General features: G+C 35.4%; 1 protein-coding gene across 1 annotated transcript in view; it reads left to right on the plus strand.

Moving 5' to 3' along the window:
- LOC110032439 (serine/threonine-protein kinase ATM) overlaps positions 1 to 23,792 on the plus strand; it is a 214,268-nt gene that overhangs the window by 150,675 nt on the left and 39,801 nt on the right. The window contains exons 49-59 of the mRNA XM_020736078.1: positions 3,472 to 3,774; positions 3,928 to 4,040; positions 13,420 to 13,486; positions 13,583 to 13,657; positions 13,788 to 13,907; positions 16,981 to 17,145; positions 17,236 to 17,337; positions 17,949 to 18,100; positions 18,196 to 18,397; positions 18,478 to 18,525; positions 19,268 to 19,351. Coding sequence (XP_020591737.1) covers positions 3,472 to 3,774; positions 3,928 to 4,040; positions 13,420 to 13,486; positions 13,583 to 13,657; positions 13,788 to 13,907; positions 16,981 to 17,145; positions 17,236 to 17,337; positions 17,949 to 18,100; positions 18,196 to 18,397; positions 18,478 to 18,525; positions 19,268 to 19,351 — 1,431 coding nt within the window. The remainder of the gene's footprint in view (positions 1 to 3,471; positions 3,775 to 3,927; positions 4,041 to 13,419; positions 13,487 to 13,582; positions 13,658 to 13,787; positions 13,908 to 16,980; positions 17,146 to 17,235; positions 17,338 to 17,948; positions 18,101 to 18,195; positions 18,398 to 18,477; positions 18,526 to 19,267; positions 19,352 to 23,792) is intronic.

Genomic DNA, 23,792 nt, shown 5'->3' on the forward strand with positions numbered 1-23,792 from the left:
AAGCGACAACAACAATGTGGGGGTGGTGGGGGGGGGGTAGGGATGACAGATACTAACAGGTAATGTGGAAAAGGGAAGAAAGGATGTGGAGGTTGTTATCACCTTGGAGCGGGATACAACCACAACATTTTTTCTGATACAACCCTAACATGGGAAAAGACGCTGAAGACAAAAAATATGAAGCAAAAATTTTAACCCTAAAACACAGAAAACACACATAAATACTAGTAAATAACTAGGAGATGTGGGACCCCCCTCCTAATTTGGTGGAAACCCTAATTCCTAGGGTCGGTCTCTAATTCACTCTCTGTTGAACCGGCTCAACCTCCATGGGCAAATCTAGTTCAGTCAAGAGAGCCCTGCTTCAGTATCCCGGGGTCGTAGAGCTTGAACCTCATTCGTTGAAGCTTATGTCAACCTGTTATAGGTAGAGTTGTTGTAACCTCTCGGGGCTGAAGGCTCTTTGACTGGGCCCTAAAAGCTTTTGGATCTCACAGATGCCTGTCTTGTCTCTCAAAATACTTGAGAACATTTTCCCATTTGTTAGCAACAATTTACATCGCTCCAATATTTTGGGATCTCGCTACTGAGCTTGGTCTACATGTCATGTATATTCTACTAAATCCTCCTAAAGTAACTGAAAGTTGGCTCAACCTGATCTAAAGTGAGGGTAGCCTAAATCTCTTCAAATAGTGGCGGCCATGGCGGTAATTTATCGAACATGATTTTTTGAAGCTCTTTTTGTATTGAGTGTCCTGTTTCTGAAGCTGGCTCTGCTATCTTGCCGTCCTCTACCGGCACCAAAATGGATCCTCCCGACTTTTCTTTATTGATTTGGGGAAGCGACACCAAAATGGATCCTCCCGACTTTTCTTTATTGATACGAAAACCTTTCACCTCGGACTCCGCAGAAGGTTAGAGGTCGGTGTACTTTCCATCCTTTATGAATAAGTATGTATTTTTTTGCCCATCACATTGAATCCTTCGATCATACCGTCAGGGAGTACGATTGAGAATGCCTCTGAGTTGGGTGGCTCAAAGTGTTGACACCAAATTCTTATTGCTACCTTTGACAGTGATGATGTTGTATATCTTGCCCTTCACGGCATATTGTGGTGAAGTCACTCTTGCTCCCTTCGCGTCTTAGTTCGAAGGACTCGTCGAACCACGAGCATCTCACCCTCATCTGATGAAAGCTGATACTTCTCACCCCTTTCTTCAATTGCTTCCTCATCGTTGACATTCTCCACTATACCCCGTTCAGTAAAGGACTCAACTGAAGTCATCGGGCAACTGGAGATAATGTGCGTAAGTCAATTGCATCTGAAGCATTATTGGGCTGGGACTATAGTGGGCGTGCTATTCTTTTCTGGATTTGTCATTATCTTGACCTGTCTTCTCAACTTTCAAAGACGGTCTCCTGTTGATGTTTCAAATTACCAGTGGTTGTCTAAATGTTTTTGGTTGTCTGCTCTGTTCTTGCCGTCTCTACAACTTCAATGTTAAGGTCTGGACATCTTCCATATGCCCAACTATGGTGTGTTTCTCTAGCTTGATTTACTCATATTTCATCTGTTGCCGATCAAAGTGTGCCGTGAACACTTCCACTGATAGGTTTCTTTGTTGTAGATGATGGAGTCTCAAAAATATATCTCGACAGTAAGGAGACAATAAGTATTTTCTTTGCTTCTCCTTCATTTTTTTGCATATGGTAATTTTGTCACTTTTTTCTCTCTTTCTTTGACTATGCAAAGTTTTTTCAGAATAAATAAGTGCTATTTTCAATTTAATTGCTACCACTTCTTTGTACTCAAAGACTCTCTCAACAACCGCAAGGTGTGCGAGCGATAAGGAAGCCAATCTATCTTTTCTTGATCAAGATACAATCACGCCTCTGAAAGGGGAGGAAGATACCACTCTCTAGTTAGGGAGAAAACGAGAAATATTATTCAAACTAAATAAAACTAAAAATAATAGAACTATCTATAGTCTTTAAAATATTATTTTGAATACCAAAGCAAATTATTATTCATGCTCTAAATACGGAAAAGAAGGGCTTAAAGGGGGTATCAACTAGCTTTTGGAGCTGGAATTGCATACCCAATCTGGGAGACAAAACCAGGAGATCCGCTTTGGTGTTTCTTATGCCGATCTGTGACAAATGCAGAAGGATGCTTTTGTCATTTAATCTTCTTGAATTTTGACTAACACCATAATTTTTAGACTAAAATGTTACTAATATGGATAACTATAATTATTGATGTCATAGTTTATTTCCATTCATTTTTGGCGAAGGGTTAGAAATAGAAAGGGTCATTCTTTGTTTTAGATATATGACGTGGGATTTGATGTTTGCAGAATCCGCAGAATCTGGTGGTATTTTAATTTTTTTAAATTCCCACGATATCAAAAATTTTTTTGATTCCTGCAAGTGCATGATGTGCTGAAGCGCCCAACATGTGAAAATGTTTTTATGGGATTTTCTTTTTCGTGTCGTTATCAAATTCACATAATTCATTTCATTTTCTGGCCTTGTTTCCTATTCTTTTCTTTCTAATTAGGCTCATTTCTGCAAGGGAGACTTTATATTTTTGTTTTCTTTATTTTGAGAGACTTTTGAAGTTGTTATTGTGTTTAGGGATGTTGTTATCTGTTTTAGGCTCGTATCATTTTCTTTTTGCAAATGGTATATTTATATCTTGCTCAGGAACAGGTGGTGGAATCTCCTTGCCACCCATATCTCACTGTTTTGTGTTCCGTTTTGCTGTTTTCAGCCCGGACAGCTGCCGAACGGCAACCATCTTCATCTAGACAATGTTGATGACCCAAATTATCGTTTTCTTGTCATTCCACAATAATCTCCCCACAAAAACTGCTTACTAAATACCTTTTAGGAGCTCTCGAACGGTATCAATATGGATTGCCATTTTCTATGGCAATCAAATCAACACCATGTGCTATAATCTTAGTGTTATCTTTGTTAATTTTGTGTATTATATAAATGTAATTTTACTTGCAATACTTTGTCTTGATAGCATATTGTAAGCTGAACTAAGGAATTTAGCTTTCATCTGGAAATCTGTTTCCAAAAAATGTAATAAGCTTGTTTTCTTCTTATAAAAGTTTCAGTTCATCTGTCAATAGTTGTACGTAGAGACTTATTTCCTTAAGCTTTGTGCTTTTATTACGAGCTTCTATTGTACTGATAGTAAATCCATGGATTAATCTTGATGTTTTTTCAGAAAAGCGTATGTTAAAATTTTAATCCGCAACTTTAAAATGTCTTTCTTGAGATTTCTTTCGTTATGGCTATCACATCTGATGATATTCATTGGATGTGATATGTGGTATTTCTTATGCAACTGTACTTTTTTTTTTCTTAACATATATCTACCCAAAATTTTGTGGAAGGAATTTTTTTTTTCTCCAATAACTCATTGATGGAATCTCCTTATGGACTTATCATGACAGTTGGCATCTCAACTTATTACGTTTGAACATGAAGGAAATTGGAGTAAAGCTTTAGAATACTGTGACTTGCTAGTAAGATCAGAATCAGTGAGGGAAACTGGAAACTTACGTGAAAAAACATCCATGAATTCCTCCCCTACCTGCCATATGTATGATGGAAGAACTATCAATTGGAAATATTGTAAAGGGTTGATGAAATCTCTGCAGAACATTGGTACTAGTCATGTGCTGGATGTTTATAGTCAAGGATTGATGGCCAATGTTAAGCACATTGAGCTTGATTCTGAGTTCACAGAATTACAGGTTTTTCACGTTCCTATAGGATTTTAAACTTGGTAGAGATGCTTTTTTACTCATTTGTATATGTAGTTGAATTTTGCTGATAATAGTATTGCAAACATTTATATACGTTTATTTTTACTTTTTTTTTGGGCTATCTTCTTATTTAACCTGTAGTATGAGGCCGCTTGGCGAGCTGGAAACTGGGACTTCTCATTTGTGTCCACTGAATTCTCTCCTTGTTCCAGACAATATTCAAGGCGTGTTTGCTTCAATGAAAGTTTGCACAGGTACCCTTTTTTGTTGCGTTTCGTACTGAACTGAACGTTTGACAATCTGTTAATGCTGCACCATCTGTATTATTTCCTTGCTAATAAATTATTTCTTTGCATGTAAACTAAATGATTAATTTAAAGCTGTTGTCATGTTATAGTCCCTCATCATTCTATGCTTCTTTTCTTTTCCTGTGTCTATAGTTTTTCAGTAGAAAATAGGATGTTTCTAATGCTTGTTGAGTAACCAGTCCAAGCTGATTATATCCTATTAATGTATTCCTTTGTAGCTTTTTTTATGATTCTCTGCTAGGTTTTCGCCTCATGGTGAATCCTGGCATCTACTCCGTCTATTTTCGCTTCATCGTGTTTCCTCCTTCGTCGTGCTTCGCCTGTTGCGTCGTGCGGCATCAGCTGTGTTGTCGCCTTGACTTCGTCTGCTTCCTTGTGTTTCATCCGTCGTCGCGCGTCTTCTATTTCGTCATGCGTTGTCAGCTTCATCCTTCGTCTACACTCTGCTCCGTTGGCTCACCTTCATGCACGGTTGTCTGTTTCGTCGTGCATCGTCAGCTCTGTAGAGCGACAAAGGAGAAGGGTTTCCTCTGCTTCGTTCTCTGCAAGTGCTGATGGCTTCGGGACTTTTCTATGCCGTCGTTCTTACTGGCGACTCCTTCACTCGTGCTTCTATTAGTCGTTGTTGGTTGGGGTCATATGTGAAATCATATTGAAGACAACCATGTTCGATTCTTCTTTTTGTTGCGATACAGTTTTTATGATTCTTCTAGAAGGGCTTTCTTGGCAATATGCATATGTGACAGGCATGAGCTCTGTATTATGTGGGTTAAAGGCAGCCAAAATCTCTTTTATTACAGGGTTTGATATCTTTTTGTACTGACAGATTCATAGTGATAGATTTATGGGGTGGTATACTGAGTTTTCTGAGACTTCTGACCCGCACAAAACTGTAATTGCTTACTTTATTTATTAATTTTCACTTGATTATTTTGTACAGTTCCTTTTTGTTTTCGTTCTTATTGTATTTTATATTGATTTTTTGGGCTTTTTACATTATTCTTGGTTCTTTTTTTTTCATTTGCATTTCATGTATTTATTTTTGGATGGTATGAGAGGTTCATAATGAGACGTTTGACCTTATGGGTTCTTCTGGGTGCTTTGTTGGCAGTTGTTGGTTGGTGTCACATGCAAAATCTTAATGAAGGCAAACAAGTTTCTACCTTATTTTTGACAATATGGTTTTTGAAGATTTTGTGAATGACCTTTTTTGATTATATGCATATGTGATATACTTGAGCTTGGTTTTACATGGGTTAAAGGCAACCAAAAGCCCTTATTTCTATAATGTCCACTGTTTCTTATAGTGACAGATTCGTTGGTTGGTATACTAAGTTCTTTGAGATCCCACGCTTATCTAAAATTATAATTTATTATTTTTTTTAGCAATTTCAACTTGTGTTATGACTAATGAATTGTGTTTTGTAACATTTAGAAGAGATGAGTTTTAGGATTTTAGTGACCTCCCAACGATTAATCTGCCACTGCGGACTTCAGATTTCCCTACTTATGTCACGTCGGGCGCATATCTATAGGAGAAAGTTGTACCGGTGCCCGCTGTGGGCAGACAATCCTGAGAAGTGTGAGTTCTTCTGGTGGGCAGACAGTCCGGTAAATTTCACTGTCGATAGTGATTGAGAATGGATAGTATGTCCGGAGGGCGGCATAGCTCGTGACATGCATCGTCTGCATACAAAATCAATGTGATCATATTAATAATTGTAATTTTAATTTTTTTTTTCTTTTTTTTAGGATACTTGATACACACTGTTATGTGAGATGTTTATCTGGATATTGTACCATTTTGAAGTAAATTTTTGCTTTTGATGTATCAAATATATGGCTAGGACAGTACTGTTATAATTAACATTTTTAAGCATGCAGAATTGTCATTTGTCTAGAAACTACTGCCGCACAGTTATTTTCAAACTGCAGAAAAAAACTGCAGCTGGCTTATCCGTTTTAGCGTCCTCATAGCAGCTTCCTAGGAGCAGCTAAGCTGCAACAGCTTATTGATAAGCTGCAGCTACCCGAAACAGACCCTGAGAGTGTGGTTGTAATTCATCTACATTTGCTCTACTTAAGGGAGATAAGTATTCCGAGTTTTTGTGTTTGTTCTTTTTTAAGAAACAATTTTGAGACTCTTGTATATGAGTTTTACTTTTAATTCAGTATTGATATTGATGAAATTTGGCATGCCCAGTGAGTAGAATTATTTTCTGTTCTTTGTTATGGAAGTGTAGGGATAAATGTTAAACAAGTGGTGTGAATTTTGTATGAAACTTTTAAATGGTGTTGGAATAACTTAGGAACTCATAGACTATTAACTTGGCTAATTAACTTGTTAAAATTAATCGTGATTATAGAATTTCGAGAGGAATCAAGGAACGATTAAGTTATCCATATGAACTCATTGAAATAGGAACATTTCTTTTGAGTTTGTGCAAATTAATTAGGAAGAAGATTATCTTCGATTTTTCATTTGATTTAGGGAACTAAATGAGTGAATCGTCAACCTTAGACTACCAGAAGGAAATAGGAAATATTTTGTTATTCTCTCATGACACTTTCTATGAATCATTTGCCAACTTGAATCCCTGCATAACCACTTCAAAGGTGAATTCTTGGGATATTTTTTAATCATAATTACTTTCTCTTAATTGTTTTAAAACTTAGGTTTTGTTCGTTTTAAATTAGAGTAAGAACTTTTATTAAACTTCAAAACTCAATCTTTCAGGCTAGGACTAACAATTGTAAGCTAGAACTTTTCCCTAAGTGAATTTTTTTCGTTCCCAGTGGGATCAACCATGGGACTCAAATTCCGGTGCTACTAATGCACCACGTATACTTACATGAGCCGCTCGTGCTTTGCACTATATAGTGCGTGTTTGCGTTCCACAGGGCAGATAACAGTGAAGAGTAATATTGAGCTTGTCATTTTGATATCTGATACCAAAGGAGATCAGGAGAAGAGGCCCCTTTGACATCAAGATAGACATCATGGAATTTCACGGAGTCATGGACTTCATTGAGTTTATCGACTGGTTGCGATTAGTTGAACGGATTTTCAAGCATAAAGATGTGCTAGAGGACAAGTGAGTCAAGTTAGTTGCCATTAAACTAAAGAATAATGCCTTATGTTGGGGAAATCTACAAAGGCAGAGGAGAAGAGAAGATTGTGAGAAAATCACTAAGCGGAAGAGGATGAAGAAGGCGATGCAATAAAAAGTTCCTTCCACCCCACTATCATTATGATATGTTTCTGAAGCTCCACAATTTGTAGTACAGGGTTCTTTCAATGGAGGAATTCAAGGCCTAGTTCGATCACTTAAGTTAAAGTGCAAACTGATAGAGATAGAAGAGCACAGTAGCTAGATTTCTTGGGGGACTGAAGCTCTCCATTAGCAATGTGGTGCTGCTGCAACCGTACTTGAGGCTATGAGATGATCGAACACTGGCTTTGAAGGTAGAGAGAAAACAGAAGCAGAGTAGGCAGCAGTCGTCTTTTAGATAGTAAGCTTCAGGCAATGTATGTGCATGCTTAGAGGAGTTCACCCCTTTATGATATTGGGTGAGGACAATAACTTAATCACACGGGTATATGTTTTCCTACCGCTTTAGACAACTATGTAATTGAGGGGATGAACGATCTTGTCGGCGGGAGAATATTTGCAATGGGTGAGTAGTTATATTTTCACTTTAGATAATAGTAGACTTATTTTGTGCTCAGTTGTGCTGAGAAGATATGTATGAGCTAGGGAAAAGTTGTGTTTAGATGGTGCTCTTGAAATGAATAAAGATGTTAAAGAATAAATAAGTATATGAAAAGTTGAATCATTAGACATTAAAAAGCAAAATAAAGTTAATGCATACAGAAATTTTAGATTTTCTCAATGGGCAAATGTGAAGTATATTTTATTGAGATTATTATATAATTTTTATAATGCAATAGGAAAAATCAACATACACAACCCTCTTTTCCCCGAGTTAAATGTAGTTTAAAAGTGTAACTGCTCTACTTTGTTATTTTCGTAACAAATTTAGAGTTTTAAATAAGTTGGGTCATAACAATAAACTGAGCAAAGGCATTTGTATTTATAATGATATAACTCGGTAGAGTAATCATTCTTCTAAACTATAGTAACTTAATATAAAAAAATAATCTACATGTCGGTGTTTCATATTTCATTATAGAAATTTTATAATAATCTAATGTCTATCTCAATGACATTTACTTAAAAAATCGAAAACTTCACTTGCATCAAATTTTACATTTCAGGATTTAATCAATAACTTTACTTTTAAGATTTAATCAATAACTTTACTTTACTTCATGCTCCTAACTTTCACATGTATCTCAGTAGCATCGTCAAACACACCTAGCACACTCCTGACTGATATTATCCAATCGACATAATGATTGGTGATCTAATTTACACAATTGTCTGAGTTAGTAGACTCATCCCTGACTAATATTATCCTCTCGACACAACGTTTAGAGATTTATGTTACATAATTGTCTGAGATGGTAGTATAACATATACGCCCATAGATATATTGTCATTTGTTATCGGTACCATAAGGGGGTGACTCCTCTTAGCATGCACCTACAGACATTCATTTATATACTTTTTTTCATTCTTTCTAGCATAATTTTTTTTTATTATATATTGTATTTATCTATTAATGAATAAATGCACTTTTACTAATTCTTAATTTCATGAAATAAAATGATATATGTACTCATAGTAGAATTTACATTATATGCACATATATATTATCATTATCCCATTCGAGGCTTTGAATTAACTAAGGCTGGTATAAACGATCAAATGATGAGAGCTGAATTTTTATTTAACTAACAATTAATTAATTTAAGAGCCACTAAAGAAAGTAATTTAAAGCAGTACAATTAAATTTATCTCATTATTGGTTGTCCGTGTCTTTTATAAACATTTTCTTATCTATCACTTAACTTTTTAAATCGCTTAAATACATCTGAAATATTAGTCTAGCTAGTGAATACTCATTTTTCTAAACTATAGTAACACAATGAAAGAGAAATTAATATACATGTCAGTTAAGCTCTTAATGGACCAACAATAAAATTTGTACTATTTTATGAGTATGATCACTGATGATATTTCAAGATAAGGTGTTCTACTATATCAATAACATATTTATATTATTTATATATGTACAAATGTCATAGAAGCGCCGTGTATAAATTACAGCTGTTAACATCAATATCAATATTGTTTTTCATTTACATGTATGGACACTTTAGTTTTCCACTACTAATACCATAAATAGGTGATTTCATCATAGCCAAATATGCACATACAAACATATTATAAATTTTTTTTTTTCTAAATGTGATTATTTCATTCACATTTATATAACAATCATCATACTTGTATTCAATATTTATAAAAAAATGTTGAGTACTCATCATTCCTACAATATAAACAAAATTTAATATAATCATAAATCGTAAGTTTACATTGATTCCAATGTAACTAGTGACAATAAGTAAATGCATTTGGTGTAAAAGAAGTTAAAATATTTCTATAACATAAGAATATGAGTACTCACCTGTAACACTGATGATTCTCTGTTGTTCTTTTTTACTTATCTATGATGAAAATCTAAAGTCAAATGCATAAATAATCATTATTAATTTATTATATTATTTTTTCTTTTAGTCGTAATTCTTTTAATATTTTAGTAATTATAATCTTCATTTCGTAATATAAATTTAATTATTTCTTTTAATAATATAAATGAAATATTGACAATAAAAAGGTAGTCCTACTAATTTAACTTTCTAATTATTTTATATAATTTATATTTTTTCAACTAAACTTTAAATTTTAAATGAATATACATACATTTATGTTATCTAATAATTTATTATTATTAATTTTAATTTCTTTAAATTCATTATATTTGTTCATACATTTAATAAACCAATAAAAAGTAAATCAAACCCTAACCTTTCTTTGTTACCAACACCTTTTTAATGATCTAAATGTGAATTTCTATAGTTTTAATCCATTTTTTATTAAACCTTAATAATTCATAAATAGTAATGCCCTAAATGCTTAAGTTATACTTTTTAAAACCCTTCATTTTTATTTATTTTATTAACACACAGAGCCGCTCCCTCCTACGGCTTCAACCACGCGCCTATCTTCCCCCTTCACATACTTTTGATTGTTGATGCCTTCGTTTTCATAAAATGAATGCAAGCTTCGCTCGTTCCTTTCTTCCAGGAAGTGCTCTCCCTTCTTCTCAAGCGCACACACAAGTAATCTCCCTACTTCTTCTACATACCTAGCAGCTCGAATCGACTCTACTACCACATATGAGAACCCCTTCCTCACAAATATTTGGCTAGGGCTTTGTCGGCTTCTTATTCCTCACACTTCCTCATGGTACTTGCACTCAGCATCGATGCATTCACTTCATCACTTTGCCTTAGACACGTCCTTTTTCACACCGGAGCCCTCAACGTTGCAATTGGAATCAAATCACCAGTAAGATATCACTCAACTTCTCTTTTTTCTCCTGCTCTCAATCTTACATTTGCCTCCATTCATGTCACTTTATTGGACAAAAGTACCATTTCGTGTTCCTGCTTGTTCGCTTCTTCTCATTTTCTTCGACTCCCCCTCTAGATGAAACGATGCATCACAATCTTTCCCACTTTCAAATCTTTCCTCCTCAAAATTTTAAAAAATAGACCATTATTCATCTCTTACTAAACATGTTGACATGAACTATCTATAAATTTCATGATGAAAATTAGAACTCATTCGTTAAGATAAAAAGTGATCACTATAAAATAAAGACCTGATACATGACTATTCAAGTATACTCTTCTCTTCAACAAAATCAGGATAACATATCTAAAATTGCACATAGTTACTGAAGCAAGAAAATACACTAAGAAAACACTCTTACACTAAGAAAATGCCAAACTCATCAGACTTTATCAGCACCATCAACAATAGGTTCATCTGGCTCACTATGAGAAGAGGAATAAACTCGATGTCAAACAGATTGTCTTGGTTGAAATTAGGTAGGAGCTAAAGCCATAGACTCCATCCTTCTCTGCCCACTTTCAAACTTCTGTGAAGGAGCTCTACTTGATTTCTAATCTTCAGTGTTCTTCTGGCCAAACGGTCGATAACATCTTGCTATATAATCTGGTTGATGGCATCAATAACATATGTTAAAGCCCATCAAGCATTCAACCTTATGTTGTCTTCCATGTTTGCTACTAGAGACTACAGTACTCTAATTCGTACTTCTGCTAAATCCACCCGAATTGAACTTTGACTTCTTCCCATTGAATCTCTCTAAGTATTCTACATATTCTCCTTTATCAATACTCTTCTTGTGCATCTTCTTATGCTTCTAAGTAACCTGGTAATCAATTTTCACTTTTCTAGTTTGCACCAATACTGGGTATTCATCGATCCCTAAAGGCACTAATGGCTGTCTGATTCAATACTTTAACCCTGAAAGGAATCTGTAGCAATTTTCTTCTGTATTAGTGATTAACGGTGGTACATACCATAATTGTGCAGTGAATTTTACTTCATTGTGCATGACTGCTTTCTCCCTGCATCAATTTGATAAATTTGTCTTGCATTTATCTTTGTGCAGATTGAGGTACAAACACTCTCTAGATAGCTCCACATACTCCTCCCAACTTACCATCATGTTGGAATGCCCCTAGTCTGTCTTGACACTGCCCGCGCCACCTCCTTTAATCTTCTTTATCCATCACAAATATAGTTAATGACACTCTTCTTTCATCGGGACAGATCATACTATCTAATATCTTCTCAAATTGCATTAGTCAATTTTCCGCTTCAATTGAATCTTCAATTCTCTTAGAAAAAGGTGGATGTGGATCTTTAAATATCTTTAAGTATTTATCAACGATAATTGTATCATAACCAATAGGCTGTGATCTGGACTCCTGAATTAGCTAAGCGTTGCTCGTCATCATCTGGGTCAGGACATTCAGATTCTCATTTATAATAGGCTATACTTAATCATTTTCTATCAGACTCCCTTATTCTATAATTTGGAGTGTATCCCTTTGTTTGAATTGATGTAATCATTAATTTCAGTTAACCTAAATTTTGTTGGTCTTTTTATGAAGATTACATTAATGAATCCTAAACTTGGCTCTGAAACCACTTATGTTAAGACCCAACTCGGGGCTTGAAATTAACCTAGACAGATTTAGACAGTTGAACGATGATTATTTTTATAACATTTTATTAATTAAAAATCACTAAAAGTAAATTAAAGTAGTACAGTTAAAGCACCTCATGATTTGTTATTCATGTCTATTTAAAATATTTTCTCTTTTAGTACTCATCTTCTTAAATCTCTTAGTACGCCTGAATAATTAGCTTAATATAACTATGAGCTAATCATAGCCAGTTAATATTTATAGTCCTAAATTTATAGCAACACAATGAAAGAGCATAACATGTATGTCAATTAAGCATTTAAGAAATCAACAATCAAACATTTACTAGTTTATGAATATGATTATTCACAATATTTCATAATATTTAAGATATTTCACTATATCAATAATGTGTCTATATCATTTATATATATACAATCATAACAGGAGCACCTTTTAAAATTTGTATCAGTAAAGGTACTTTAGTATCAATATTCTTCTCAATTTATGTGGCCGGACACCTTAGCGTTTCCTCACTAGTTTCATAAAGAGGTGATTCAATCATAACTAATCATGCACATGCAAAAATATTATAAAAATCTTTCTAATAATGATTTTTTTATTCAAATTTGTTTAGGAGTTAATATATTTATATTCATTATTTATAACAAAAATTATTAAATATGCATCATTCTCATAGTATGAACAAAAAATCAATAAAATCCATAAATTATGAGTTTGCACAAATTCCATTATAACTCGTGACACTAACAGTATATTCATTCAGTCTAAAAGAAATAATTATTTGTTTTTATAAAACCAAATATATTAATAGTTAACCTACACTTCTATGTTTCAATTTTTTTAACATAAAATGTAGAATTATATAATACTTGTTTGGATGAATTTCGGTAAATATGAAAGATGTGGTCTATTTTAAAATTAAGTAAAACTTCCCTATTTGTATGCGTTTCAATTTCGGCATGTTATCAGGGTTGACGGCTCACTATACATTTACAAAAATCTCCTCTGCGCATTTTACTATTTGAATTCTTGCTCGCTAGAGCTTGTGATTTAATATTTTCTTTATTTGTTTGATTATTGAAATAGCTGCCTGAGGGCTTTACAAGAAGGGGATTTTAATAACTTCCATAAGAAACTTCAGGGTTCAAAAACGGTAATTACTGATGGAATTTGTACCTTTCTTCATTTAATTTTTCAAATAAGAGTCTCAACTTGACGCTGTTAACTTCGTTATTCTGCCGTTATTTAGGAGCTAATGTTGTCTATATCAAATGCCAGCTGGGAAGCAGCTGAGTATATCCATTCAACTATTTTTAAACTTCAGGTAATTTTTTTTTATGACTTTATCATCATATTCTGAAGATTTTATTCAGGATTATTCTTTTTTTCATAACAAATAAACATTTGCTAACCAGTGTTCTTAATTAGATATTCTAACTACTGTTCTTAAGTAGATATTATATCATCTTGGTTTGGTCTGGGAGCTTCGTTGGATGACATGCTCACAAAAAGAAGTTGGTTTCCTCCAACATGCTGAGAAGTTTCGTGGACCTTTGATTCCTTCTAAGGCTCAGGTTAGCTTAACATACCTATCATAATACTCTAGGCTATAACTGGAAGTTTGGAAGTGGCGTAAAACTGAAAATATACTTGGGCTGAAAACATAAAATGATGATATATGTGTGAGTTGCATCAGTGTAATTTGTTTTCCTTCGGTTTAAAATATGCCTGTGATGTCCCCTCCTGTATGAAAGAGGTATACTTTTTTTATTATTTTGAATAGTCAGTTAAATCTAACTCATTTTGGTTTCAACTCATCCCATTGAATTCTAATTAGTACTTGTGGTTTTAGTAGTCACAATTATAGTAAGCATTGCTAATTACTACTATAATTATTTATGTGGTGTGTTGCTTATGTGCACTGATTGGTCTCCCAATGTTTTCTTTTCAGTTACCCATTATTGACTTATTGTTATCAATTTTGTTGCTTGTCGCTGTTGACCTTATTTTTAGTGAGGTCTTAGTTTCTTACTCCCAGAACCCAAAATCTAGCCCTAGGAGTTCCTTTTTGACCATCTTAGCGGACTAGTAATGGAGCCCACCTCCCGTAGAACTTCAAACCACTGCTTGACTCATTTTTGTGAAGAACTCGCATGAGTGGTTCCAAGCACTCAACTTCAAGTTGCAAAAGCTAAGGACCAACATGTAGAGGGCCCAAAAATGAGTTCCTACAGGATCAGACGACCTTAGGTGAACCCTCCGTGACCTAGCAACGCACTTACCATATCACGCATGAGGTTGATAAATTTTTAGCCCGACCGCCGATGAATTTGTCCGGACGACCCTGGATGACAAAACGGACTGCACCGACGCGTTCAAAACGTCAACTTTAGCTAGGAAGGACACCCGCATTGCTAGGATTACGCGCGAGCACAAATGACACGAATATCGATGCACGTTTTTTTTAATTAGCGAGTCGTGGGCCCGAACTCAACCTAGGTTCAACTCAGGTTCGACTTGGGCTGGATATGGGCTGAACACGGGCTAATTGACTCATCTTATATGATTTTGGATTTTAAAATTTAAATTTCAAATTTATCATTTAATCTCCCCATTAAGCTTTTCTATTTAAGCTGGCTGCCTGAAAGGAAATCATTCAATTCTCCGCTAATGCTTCGCGTAACGGCTCTGAAATTTTCGGCTATACAATTCAATTCGCCCCTTTTCCTCTTCGGTTGGTCTCCTCTTCGGTTGGTCCCGCTCGCTGGTCCCGCTCAATCGCACTCCCACTCCTGCTCGCCTTCTCCCCCTCTGCCTCATGCATCGAAGCCTCGTCTCCCTGTCTTCTCGAGCTCGCCTTCCTCCTCTTATTCGACCGAAGGCCCCCCCCACTCACCCGCTCCTCACTCTCGCTCACCCTCGTCAGCTTCCATCCCGATCCCGCTCGCTCGACGTCACCTCTCCATCCCGATCCCGCTCGCCTCCTCACCTCAGCACAGAGAGCCCCGCTCGCCTCTTCTTCTCTTCGATCGAACGCCTTCTTTACCCTTTTGAACGTCAAACAGCCATTCGGCTCTTCCCTCACGCATCGAAACATCATCCTTCGTTTCGATTCCCTCTCTGTACCGAAAGCATTCGTCTCATCTCCTCAGCCCCGCTCGCCTCCTCCTTTGTACCGAAAGCATTCGTCTCATCTCCTCAACCCCGCTCGCCTCCTCCTTTGTACCGAAACCCTCCCCTGCGCCAAAATCTTCGGCTCCCTTCTCCACCGAGACTTGTTCGTTCGGCCTCCCTCGACCGCTCGATCCCGCCTCTCTGTTCACGCAACAGTAGCCCGTCATTTTTTACACTGCACGACTCCATAACTGCTGCTCCTCCTTCTCGATACATCCCTCACAACCCATACCAACTCCTCCGTCCTCCTTTTCTTCTCTAGCGGGCCTCCCACCGGCGAACTTCCCCCCGGTGACACTTCGGCCAGGTATACCTCTTCCCCTTCCACTTTGTTCTTTGCTGCATACACAACATAAAAATAAAAAAAGAGAAAGATTTACACGCTTACCACTCAATCCTGTGTATTTACTTGCCTAACACTTTTCTTTCTTTGCTTTGTTTTTCTTACTTAAATGCCACTTTGTCTATGCATGAAAGGGTAAAAAGTTGTTTTGGTGATATAATTGTGTGTTGAACTATATGGGCTTTGAGACTGATTTTTGGAGATCTCCTTAGCAGTTTTCATTGAATCATGTTAGTTGAATTTATGCTTTAGTTGAAGGATGCAAGTATTTGGGGGATTGGTATCTCATGGAATTTATGCCCTTCTTTTTTTATTTCTGTATCAATATTGTTGGAGGAGGAAGGGCTGGTCTCATGACATGTGCTCTTAAATTTTAGGGAGATGAGACGAATTTTTTATTTCTATTGATTGAGTTGCCTTGTTAAAGTAATATTATGTTCTGGACACATTGACGCGGAACATTTCTCGACCAAATGATATTTGAGCATCTCTGATGGCAAATCGGCAATTGAAGCAAATTGCTCAATTCACGTGACTCTATTCAATGACTCTTGTTTTGGTCAGTTTAAGTTCCTTAGTCATTTTTTATGCCTTCAATCACATCACAAAGAGGAGCAAGCATGGAGATCAACAATAAGAGCATTGTCGGCAATGATATTCAAGTGGGTAGGAGTTTTTAAAATCCTATTTAATCAAATAGGGCCCAAGCAAGGTGGCCCCAGTAAGCTCCTCTTTATTATTTTCTTATACTGCTGGACGGTTCATTCTTTGGCTTATTTATTTTTTTATTTGTTTTGTTATACGTTTTGTGTTATGGCAATTTTTAGTTATTTCTCTAACACTCGTATCATTATGTCAACATACTATAGCGTGAATAGCTTTACAGCATTCGTTTACTTAATGTTATAAAGTTTTATTTCAATTATGTATTAGTTCCTTGAGCTATATTTCCAAATGGTTCAAGTAGATTCAATTTGATTAACGGGCCTACATCTATTGCATAAAAAGTCAAAATCTCAAAATCTCTATATATCAGAGTTCAAATGAGCTTAAATTTTGATGTGTTGTATTTGAAGCCACTAGATAGCACGCTAATTCATGCTAACTTTTATTTTTCCCCTGTGCTGTAGTTGGACTGGCTGAACATCGAGTGGGGTTTCATTCTAAGACAGGCGCAGATGCAAATGAAGTTATTGGAACCTTCTATTGCATTTAGACACGCCATGCTTAAAATTTTAGATTGCAATGAATTTCTGTCAGAGCATTTACTGAAGGCCACAACCACCCTTCGCAAGGTTTTTTCTTTTTTTTTTTTTTTTTTTTTTTTTCTGACCCCCTCTTTTTTAATATATGCATTATTTTAGAAGGTTCTTTCCGATTTGCAGGGTTCCAGATTCTCTCTAGCGACTGCTGCTTTACATGAATTAAAGTCTCTCTTTTGTCAAACAGAGAACGAAACAAAACAACACACTTATATCAGAATGAGGGTATAATATCAATTGCTTTTAATTTATGTTTTCTCTGTTGTGATTGAATGTGTGGAATAAATTTGATAAACTAAACCAATTTGCATCATCCTTTATGTCATTCACAGTTTATTCTTTCTTCCCAATTATCTTTTATTATTTCATTTACGTAATTGTCTTCAAATTTTAGTATTACTTTCTTAAGTGGCCTCACTATTCATGGCATTTTTGTGTTGATGTTGAAACTTGTACATCAGCAAATGCTGTTGCATTTTATTATTTCGGTGATTCCATATTTTCTCTTTATGATCCTTTGCAAGATGGAATTTCATTTTTTCTTAAGTTATTGCTCCGCTTGATATCTAATCGCACCTTTAGCTTAAATCTAAAAAAATTTACATGGTAATAATTATTATATGATTAGCCAGCACTTTTAAACCACTAAATGATAGCGATAAGAGTAAAAATAAAATATCAATTGACATAGATTGTCTGAAAACTTAACGAACGCTTACTTGCAGCCTTTTTATTGCTTCCATTTTTTTTTTCTCTTTCTGTTTGTAATAAACAAACTATGGAAGCTCATGTGTAATATCCGTTCCTCATCTAATTTTAATGTTTTCTTGTGAAAGCTTGAAGAAGCTAAAATCTTAAGAGCTCAAGGTCAAACTGGTATGGGCATTAATCTTGCAAAATATCTTTTGCAATATCATCAAATCGAAGATGAGGCATCAAACATACATAGATTGATTGGGAAGTGGTTGGCAGAAACGCGATCAAGCAAGTAATAATTTACTATTTCGGGATTATATTCTTATTGTTTGTAGTGGTGAATACAATTTCATGTATGTTACTGAGTTTTCTTTTACAATTGTGCAGCTCAAGGACTATTTTAGAACAGTACCTAAAACATTCTGTCGAGCTTGCTGAAGCAAGCAAGAAAAAAGATGATGCGTCTACATTAAAACAATGTCAATGTTTATTCCAACTAGCACATTATTCTGATAGCCTTTTTAGAAGCTATGAAGAAAGACTAGCATCTAATGAGTGGCAAGCTGCCCTGCGGTTGAGGAAACATAAGGTTAATTTCTAAACATATATTATCGTTATAGAAGTTTCCACATTTTATTCCTTGCTAATCTACATTAGTGGTTTCTGCAGACCAAAGAGTTGGAAGTACTCATTAGAAGACTAAAGAGTTCCACAAAGGCAAGTTTTTACTATTTATCAATATTTAATATAGATAGATAGGTATTATGGTGCACACTCTATAAAAAGTGATGAACCATGTCTATGATTATTAATACATGTTAAGCAAATGTGCATCCGTGCAAGTAAACACCTTAAGAGGCCATTTATAGGCTCGCTCTCATTGTTAAAGACCCTATACAGGGACTTATCTTCAGGTAATCCTGAATTGTGCTTTTAGGCTCCCTTGTTGCATCTTGTTTCTTTGACATCTAAAACTGGGACTTTACTTGGACAACATTTATTTTAACTTTAGTCATCCTATACCATAGTAGCCTAAACTGAGGAATTATTTCTAATAATTAAATTGGTATTTAAAAGTTCCATTAATGATATATGTTCTCCATGCGATTTCTGTGAGCATAAAATATTGCCAATGAACTAAGCCAGCTATAATTGTCATGGTCTACAATTTCACATCTTAAAGTGATGACAATAGAGAGGGTTTAGTCCTCATTATATTTGTTAAGCACCTAATTTTTTTATGGATCTTAAATAGTTATTAAATCATCTAGTACAGTCTTATTAAAATACTTGCATCTGAATTCAAATTTATTTTTTTCAGTATTTTAGAAATCAATTGACATTTATTTTGTTGGCAACTGTTTCAGACCAGCTGAATTGGGTTTCCAACATGGATATTGGAACTAGTTCTAAGAATAAGACGTTCTAACTTGCCACTTTTCTATTGCAATTAAATCAGGGGGAAAAGACAGATTACTCCATAAAAATACAGGAGTTACAGAAACAGCTTAGCATGGATAGGGAAGAAGCTGAAAGGCTACAGGTATCTTCAGTTATATTTCTGTAAAATTAAGATTTTTTATTTAATTATTTTTCACTTTTTATTGATGCTCTGCTGAACTTCATTTCACTGTCAGTGCTCTTCGAGATGGTTTTTTTTTGTTGTTCTTTTTTTGTATGCTTAGGCAAATAGGTGCGTACACTTATACTTCATAAATCTTTCTAGTCAATTTCAAAGTCCTAAAATTTGAATAATTGAACATAAACTTGTTTATCAATTTTTATGTCTGAGGCTATGTAGGAGAGCTAAGCAATTACTTTCTAAAATCGCAATTTTTAGAGTTCTAGGTGCAATTGAAAGATAGGTAGAAATACTTAGATGCTCGAATAAGTCAGCATGGGAACATAGGCATTTTTGCAATTTGGGTGAAATGCTGCATTTGCCTGATCTACCATTAAGAAAAAGGAAAATTGCATACATTGTGATGGAACCGTCATATATGGACACTAGATGATTTCTTTGATGAACTGCATTACGTTCACTTTATATAATTATTGATAGCAACATCTACAAAACATCTACAAAACATTGATCTTTGGGGCATTTGCATACATACTTAGGAGCATGAACAGTTTTATTTGGTCCCAAATTTCGACAAAATCTAAAATTCTAAGTATTTCTTCTTCCTTGCTCCCAAACTAAAATTCCACATACATTAACATAATGCATCCACAAAAAATAAAAAAATATATATATATATATATAGACATCCCTTGACCAAACCGAGCCGCCATTTCGTCAAGCTCATACAAGGAGGCAAGGACACTTCAAATTGACACTTGGAAGAGGTTTTTACACACAAGACGACCAATTTGAACTCACACAATCGATGCCTCGCCTCTTGGGCAAATATATAACTCAAAATTTACAAAAAATTATTTTTAATAACTTTATGTTATTGAAATATTACCATATCTCAAAATTTCATCTTACATACAATGTTTACAACTACAATAAGTTAATTATCTTATTGTTATTCTTGCCTCTTCAATTGATAACATGCACACCCTCTGCATAGTCATAATATTATATTCATTAAAGGTTCATCAATAAAGTTTGCTTCTTGCAAACTCACACCTCTATAATTTTCTGGTCACTAATTGTGAATTCGGTAATATTGTTGGAGGTGTTTAAGGTTATTATTATTTAATTGATTCAAGATAATGTCCATATTCAGGAAGCATCAGGTGCAAATGTGACAATTAACACTTCAAATACAATGGCACCTATCGCTGTGACAATGACTGCCTTTCCTTCTACTGAGGTTCTAAATTAGACCGATGATCACTCGAGTCAGCCTTCTGATGAAGAATGACATGTTTACATTTTTCGGCGGAAGAAGAAAGCTGGGGGAACACTCCGACTTGAAAATTTAATGGATGATACATTTGTTACTTTTGACAATTGCACGACACTTCAAAGTTTGTTATCTTGCTCTGCTCATAAAACTAGAGGAAGAGGCAGGACTAAACTGGCTCGTCCCTAACTTTTATTTTTTGCATGTTTTCATTTTTTTAGTTTTCTGTATCTTTTTGTTGGGTATTACTGTACTTGGTATTGTATGGGTAGGGTGCCTCTATTGGGCCCTCTCATACAACTTTTAGGTATATTTTCTATTTCAATAAAATCAACTCTTGGGTTTTTCAAAATATATATATATATATATATATATTTGATAGTTACAAATTAAAAGCATTTGCAAGATGATTCTACATGAATGAATTTCTAGAGCATGATAACAATTTATTTATTCGCCGGCAGCAATTCCTTTGAGATCCTCTAACAGATGGATTTCCTACTCTCATGGCGCTTTCTTCTTCGTTTGATCTTGTCAAAGTTTTCTTTGCCCACGTGGTGGGTAATCCTCAAGGGGAGTCGGCGGTTGTCTTCCCCTCAAGTTATAAAGATTATGGTGATGGTACAGGTGATTGCTCATTTGTTAAGAATACAAATAGGAAAAGTGGGAAAACAATATTTTTTTCCTATGTTAAAAATTTCTACCCTCACTGAGAAATTCAAATTCGCTCTCATTGGGAAATTTCAGTGGGGGCACCCACCGATGGAAGTTATCAGAAAAAGTTTTGATAATTTTAAACTTGTAGGACAGGAAAGTGGAAAGTGAGGCTCATAGTTGAGAGACATGTGTTGATCCAATTAACTGTGGTTGAAGATTACACATGAATTTTCTCCAAAAAATATTTTATCATTACAGGAAAGTTAATAAAGTTACTTAAGTGGTCTTCCAATTTCGACCCTAATCATGAATCTCCTATTGTACTGGTCTGGATTAGTCTACCAGGTCTCAAGCTTCACTTTTTTCATCATCAGGTTCTTTACTCTATTAGTGCAATACTTGGGGATCCTATGAAGCTAGATGTACCCACTTTCAACCTAACCAGACCTTCTGTGACGTAAATACTTGTAGAAAGAGATATTACTTTACCTGATGTTACTGAAGTCTGTCTAGGCACAACTCATAATAGATATTGACAACAAATTGTCATGGAACCCAGCCCTCCATATTGTACCCACTGTAAGATGTTTGGGTATATCACTAATAAATGTCATAAGTTTCATCCTAATTTGAAATCTAAAGTTCAAGTGGATGAGGATGTGTCTAACACTACTGCTTCGAATATTTCAGTTCCACCTGAAGAGGATACTGCCAGACAGGAGGTGTTTGTTGCCCCTGTGGACCCCCCTGACACTGTTGTTACTGTTACTGCGATTGATGTGATGTTGACACCTTCAAACCCTATAGAAAATAATATTGAAGAATTTTTACCTATAAAGAATAGTGTTCAGACTGATAATCAGGAGAACCTCGCAGCTCCTCATCTTCTAGAAGTATCTGGTGTAGAGGCAACTCATGCTTCACATATACTAGAACTTGTTGTGGGTACTACGGTTGGTAATTCTTCTGCTACAGCTCTACCACCTCACCAAACTGATTCTTTGGATGAAGAATGACAAGTTTACACTTCCAGGAGGAAGAAAAAGAATGGAGATTTGTTTGAGCTCAGGAGTCTTAGGGATGATACTTTGGTTACTTCAGGTAATGGTACGCATCTTACAAATTTGTAAGTTGGATCCCTTCCGAGAACTAGAGGGAGAGGCAGAACTAAATTGGGATGACCCTTAGCGCCCTGGTGGTTTTGGGTTTTTTTTATTTTTATATGTACCAATTTTGATTTTTATGTGTTGTACCATGTGGGTTGAGTGTCTATTTTTTGGCCCACTCATACAACCTATCTGTATCTTTTCTCTTTAATATATTAGTCTTTAGGTTATATATTCACATTTCTTCTCCGGCGTCGTTTCGTCCTCTTCATTGTTGTCGGCTCGCGCTGCTTTGACATCGACTGCGGCTCTCATCTGCGACATTCGAAGCCGACATAGTTCGCATCTGCTGCGTCGTCTCTGTTCGATTTCATCGATTCACATCTTACGGAAGACGTGAACCTCCTTCGTCTTTCTCACTCACAGAAGACTAGAAGGGGTTGTGTGCTCGTCTTCCTCCTTCGTCTTCCTTCTCGGCTCAGCTCGATAGCACCGAGTGTTTGGTCTCTTCGGTTCCTAACCGTCTTCAGCTTGTCATTCTTGCCCTCTGCCGACTTGGCAGGGCTTTGTCGGCCGTTTTATTGTCCAACCTTCGTGATTTGAAAAAGAGTGATGATTTTGTGCTTTTAAAAATAATTTAAATATAAATATAACCTTTTTTTATTTTTTTAAATATAACATTTTAATTTTTAAAATAAGTGAGACCAAACGAGTCTCACCTTTTAAATAGTTTAGATGATTTAATACAATACTACAAGCAACATATTTATCCCGAAGATCAAATATATCACTTGTAATAGGGATTCAATCATCTAAACTAAACAATTTGTGACATCCGTTTGGTCTGCGAAATATTTTTATAAAAAGGCCAACAAGTTCCCCTATCTAACATAAAAAATTAGATAGGGTTTATTTTATCTGGGTTCCTGGTTCCCTATAGAGGCAAGCCCCTATAGTTAATTACATCTTAAATGATCGAAATCACTTAAGAAAACTCTCGATTAAGATCAGGTGGTTTGTTTTCAAGATTTCAAAGTTTAGGTTTTCACGATTGGACATGGGAAAATCAAATGGGAATGGCTCAAAATATGAACAATTATTTAAGGAATTCAAATGAAAGAAAAGTAGGGGACATCACAGATCCAGGAGAAACCCCAGAGATGTCCTAACTATCCTATTGTTTGGCTTTATGTCTTTGAAGAGATAATTATTTGATGTTTCAATCCTGCAAATTATTTAAGATTTAGGACTTATTTTTGCACAACGTCAGACTGTGCAAATAGCCTAAAGGGCAGGAGGATTTACGCCGTACCGAACGGTAACCTCGGAATCCTGAAACGTTAGGACTTATAATTACACAACA

The sequence above is a fragment of the Phalaenopsis equestris genome, unplaced genomic scaffold (assembly GCF_001263595.1).
Source record: "Phalaenopsis equestris unplaced genomic scaffold, ASM126359v1 Scaffold000940, whole genome shotgun sequence".
NCBI classification, from domain to species: domain Eukaryota; kingdom Viridiplantae; phylum Streptophyta; class Magnoliopsida; order Asparagales; family Orchidaceae; genus Phalaenopsis; species Phalaenopsis equestris.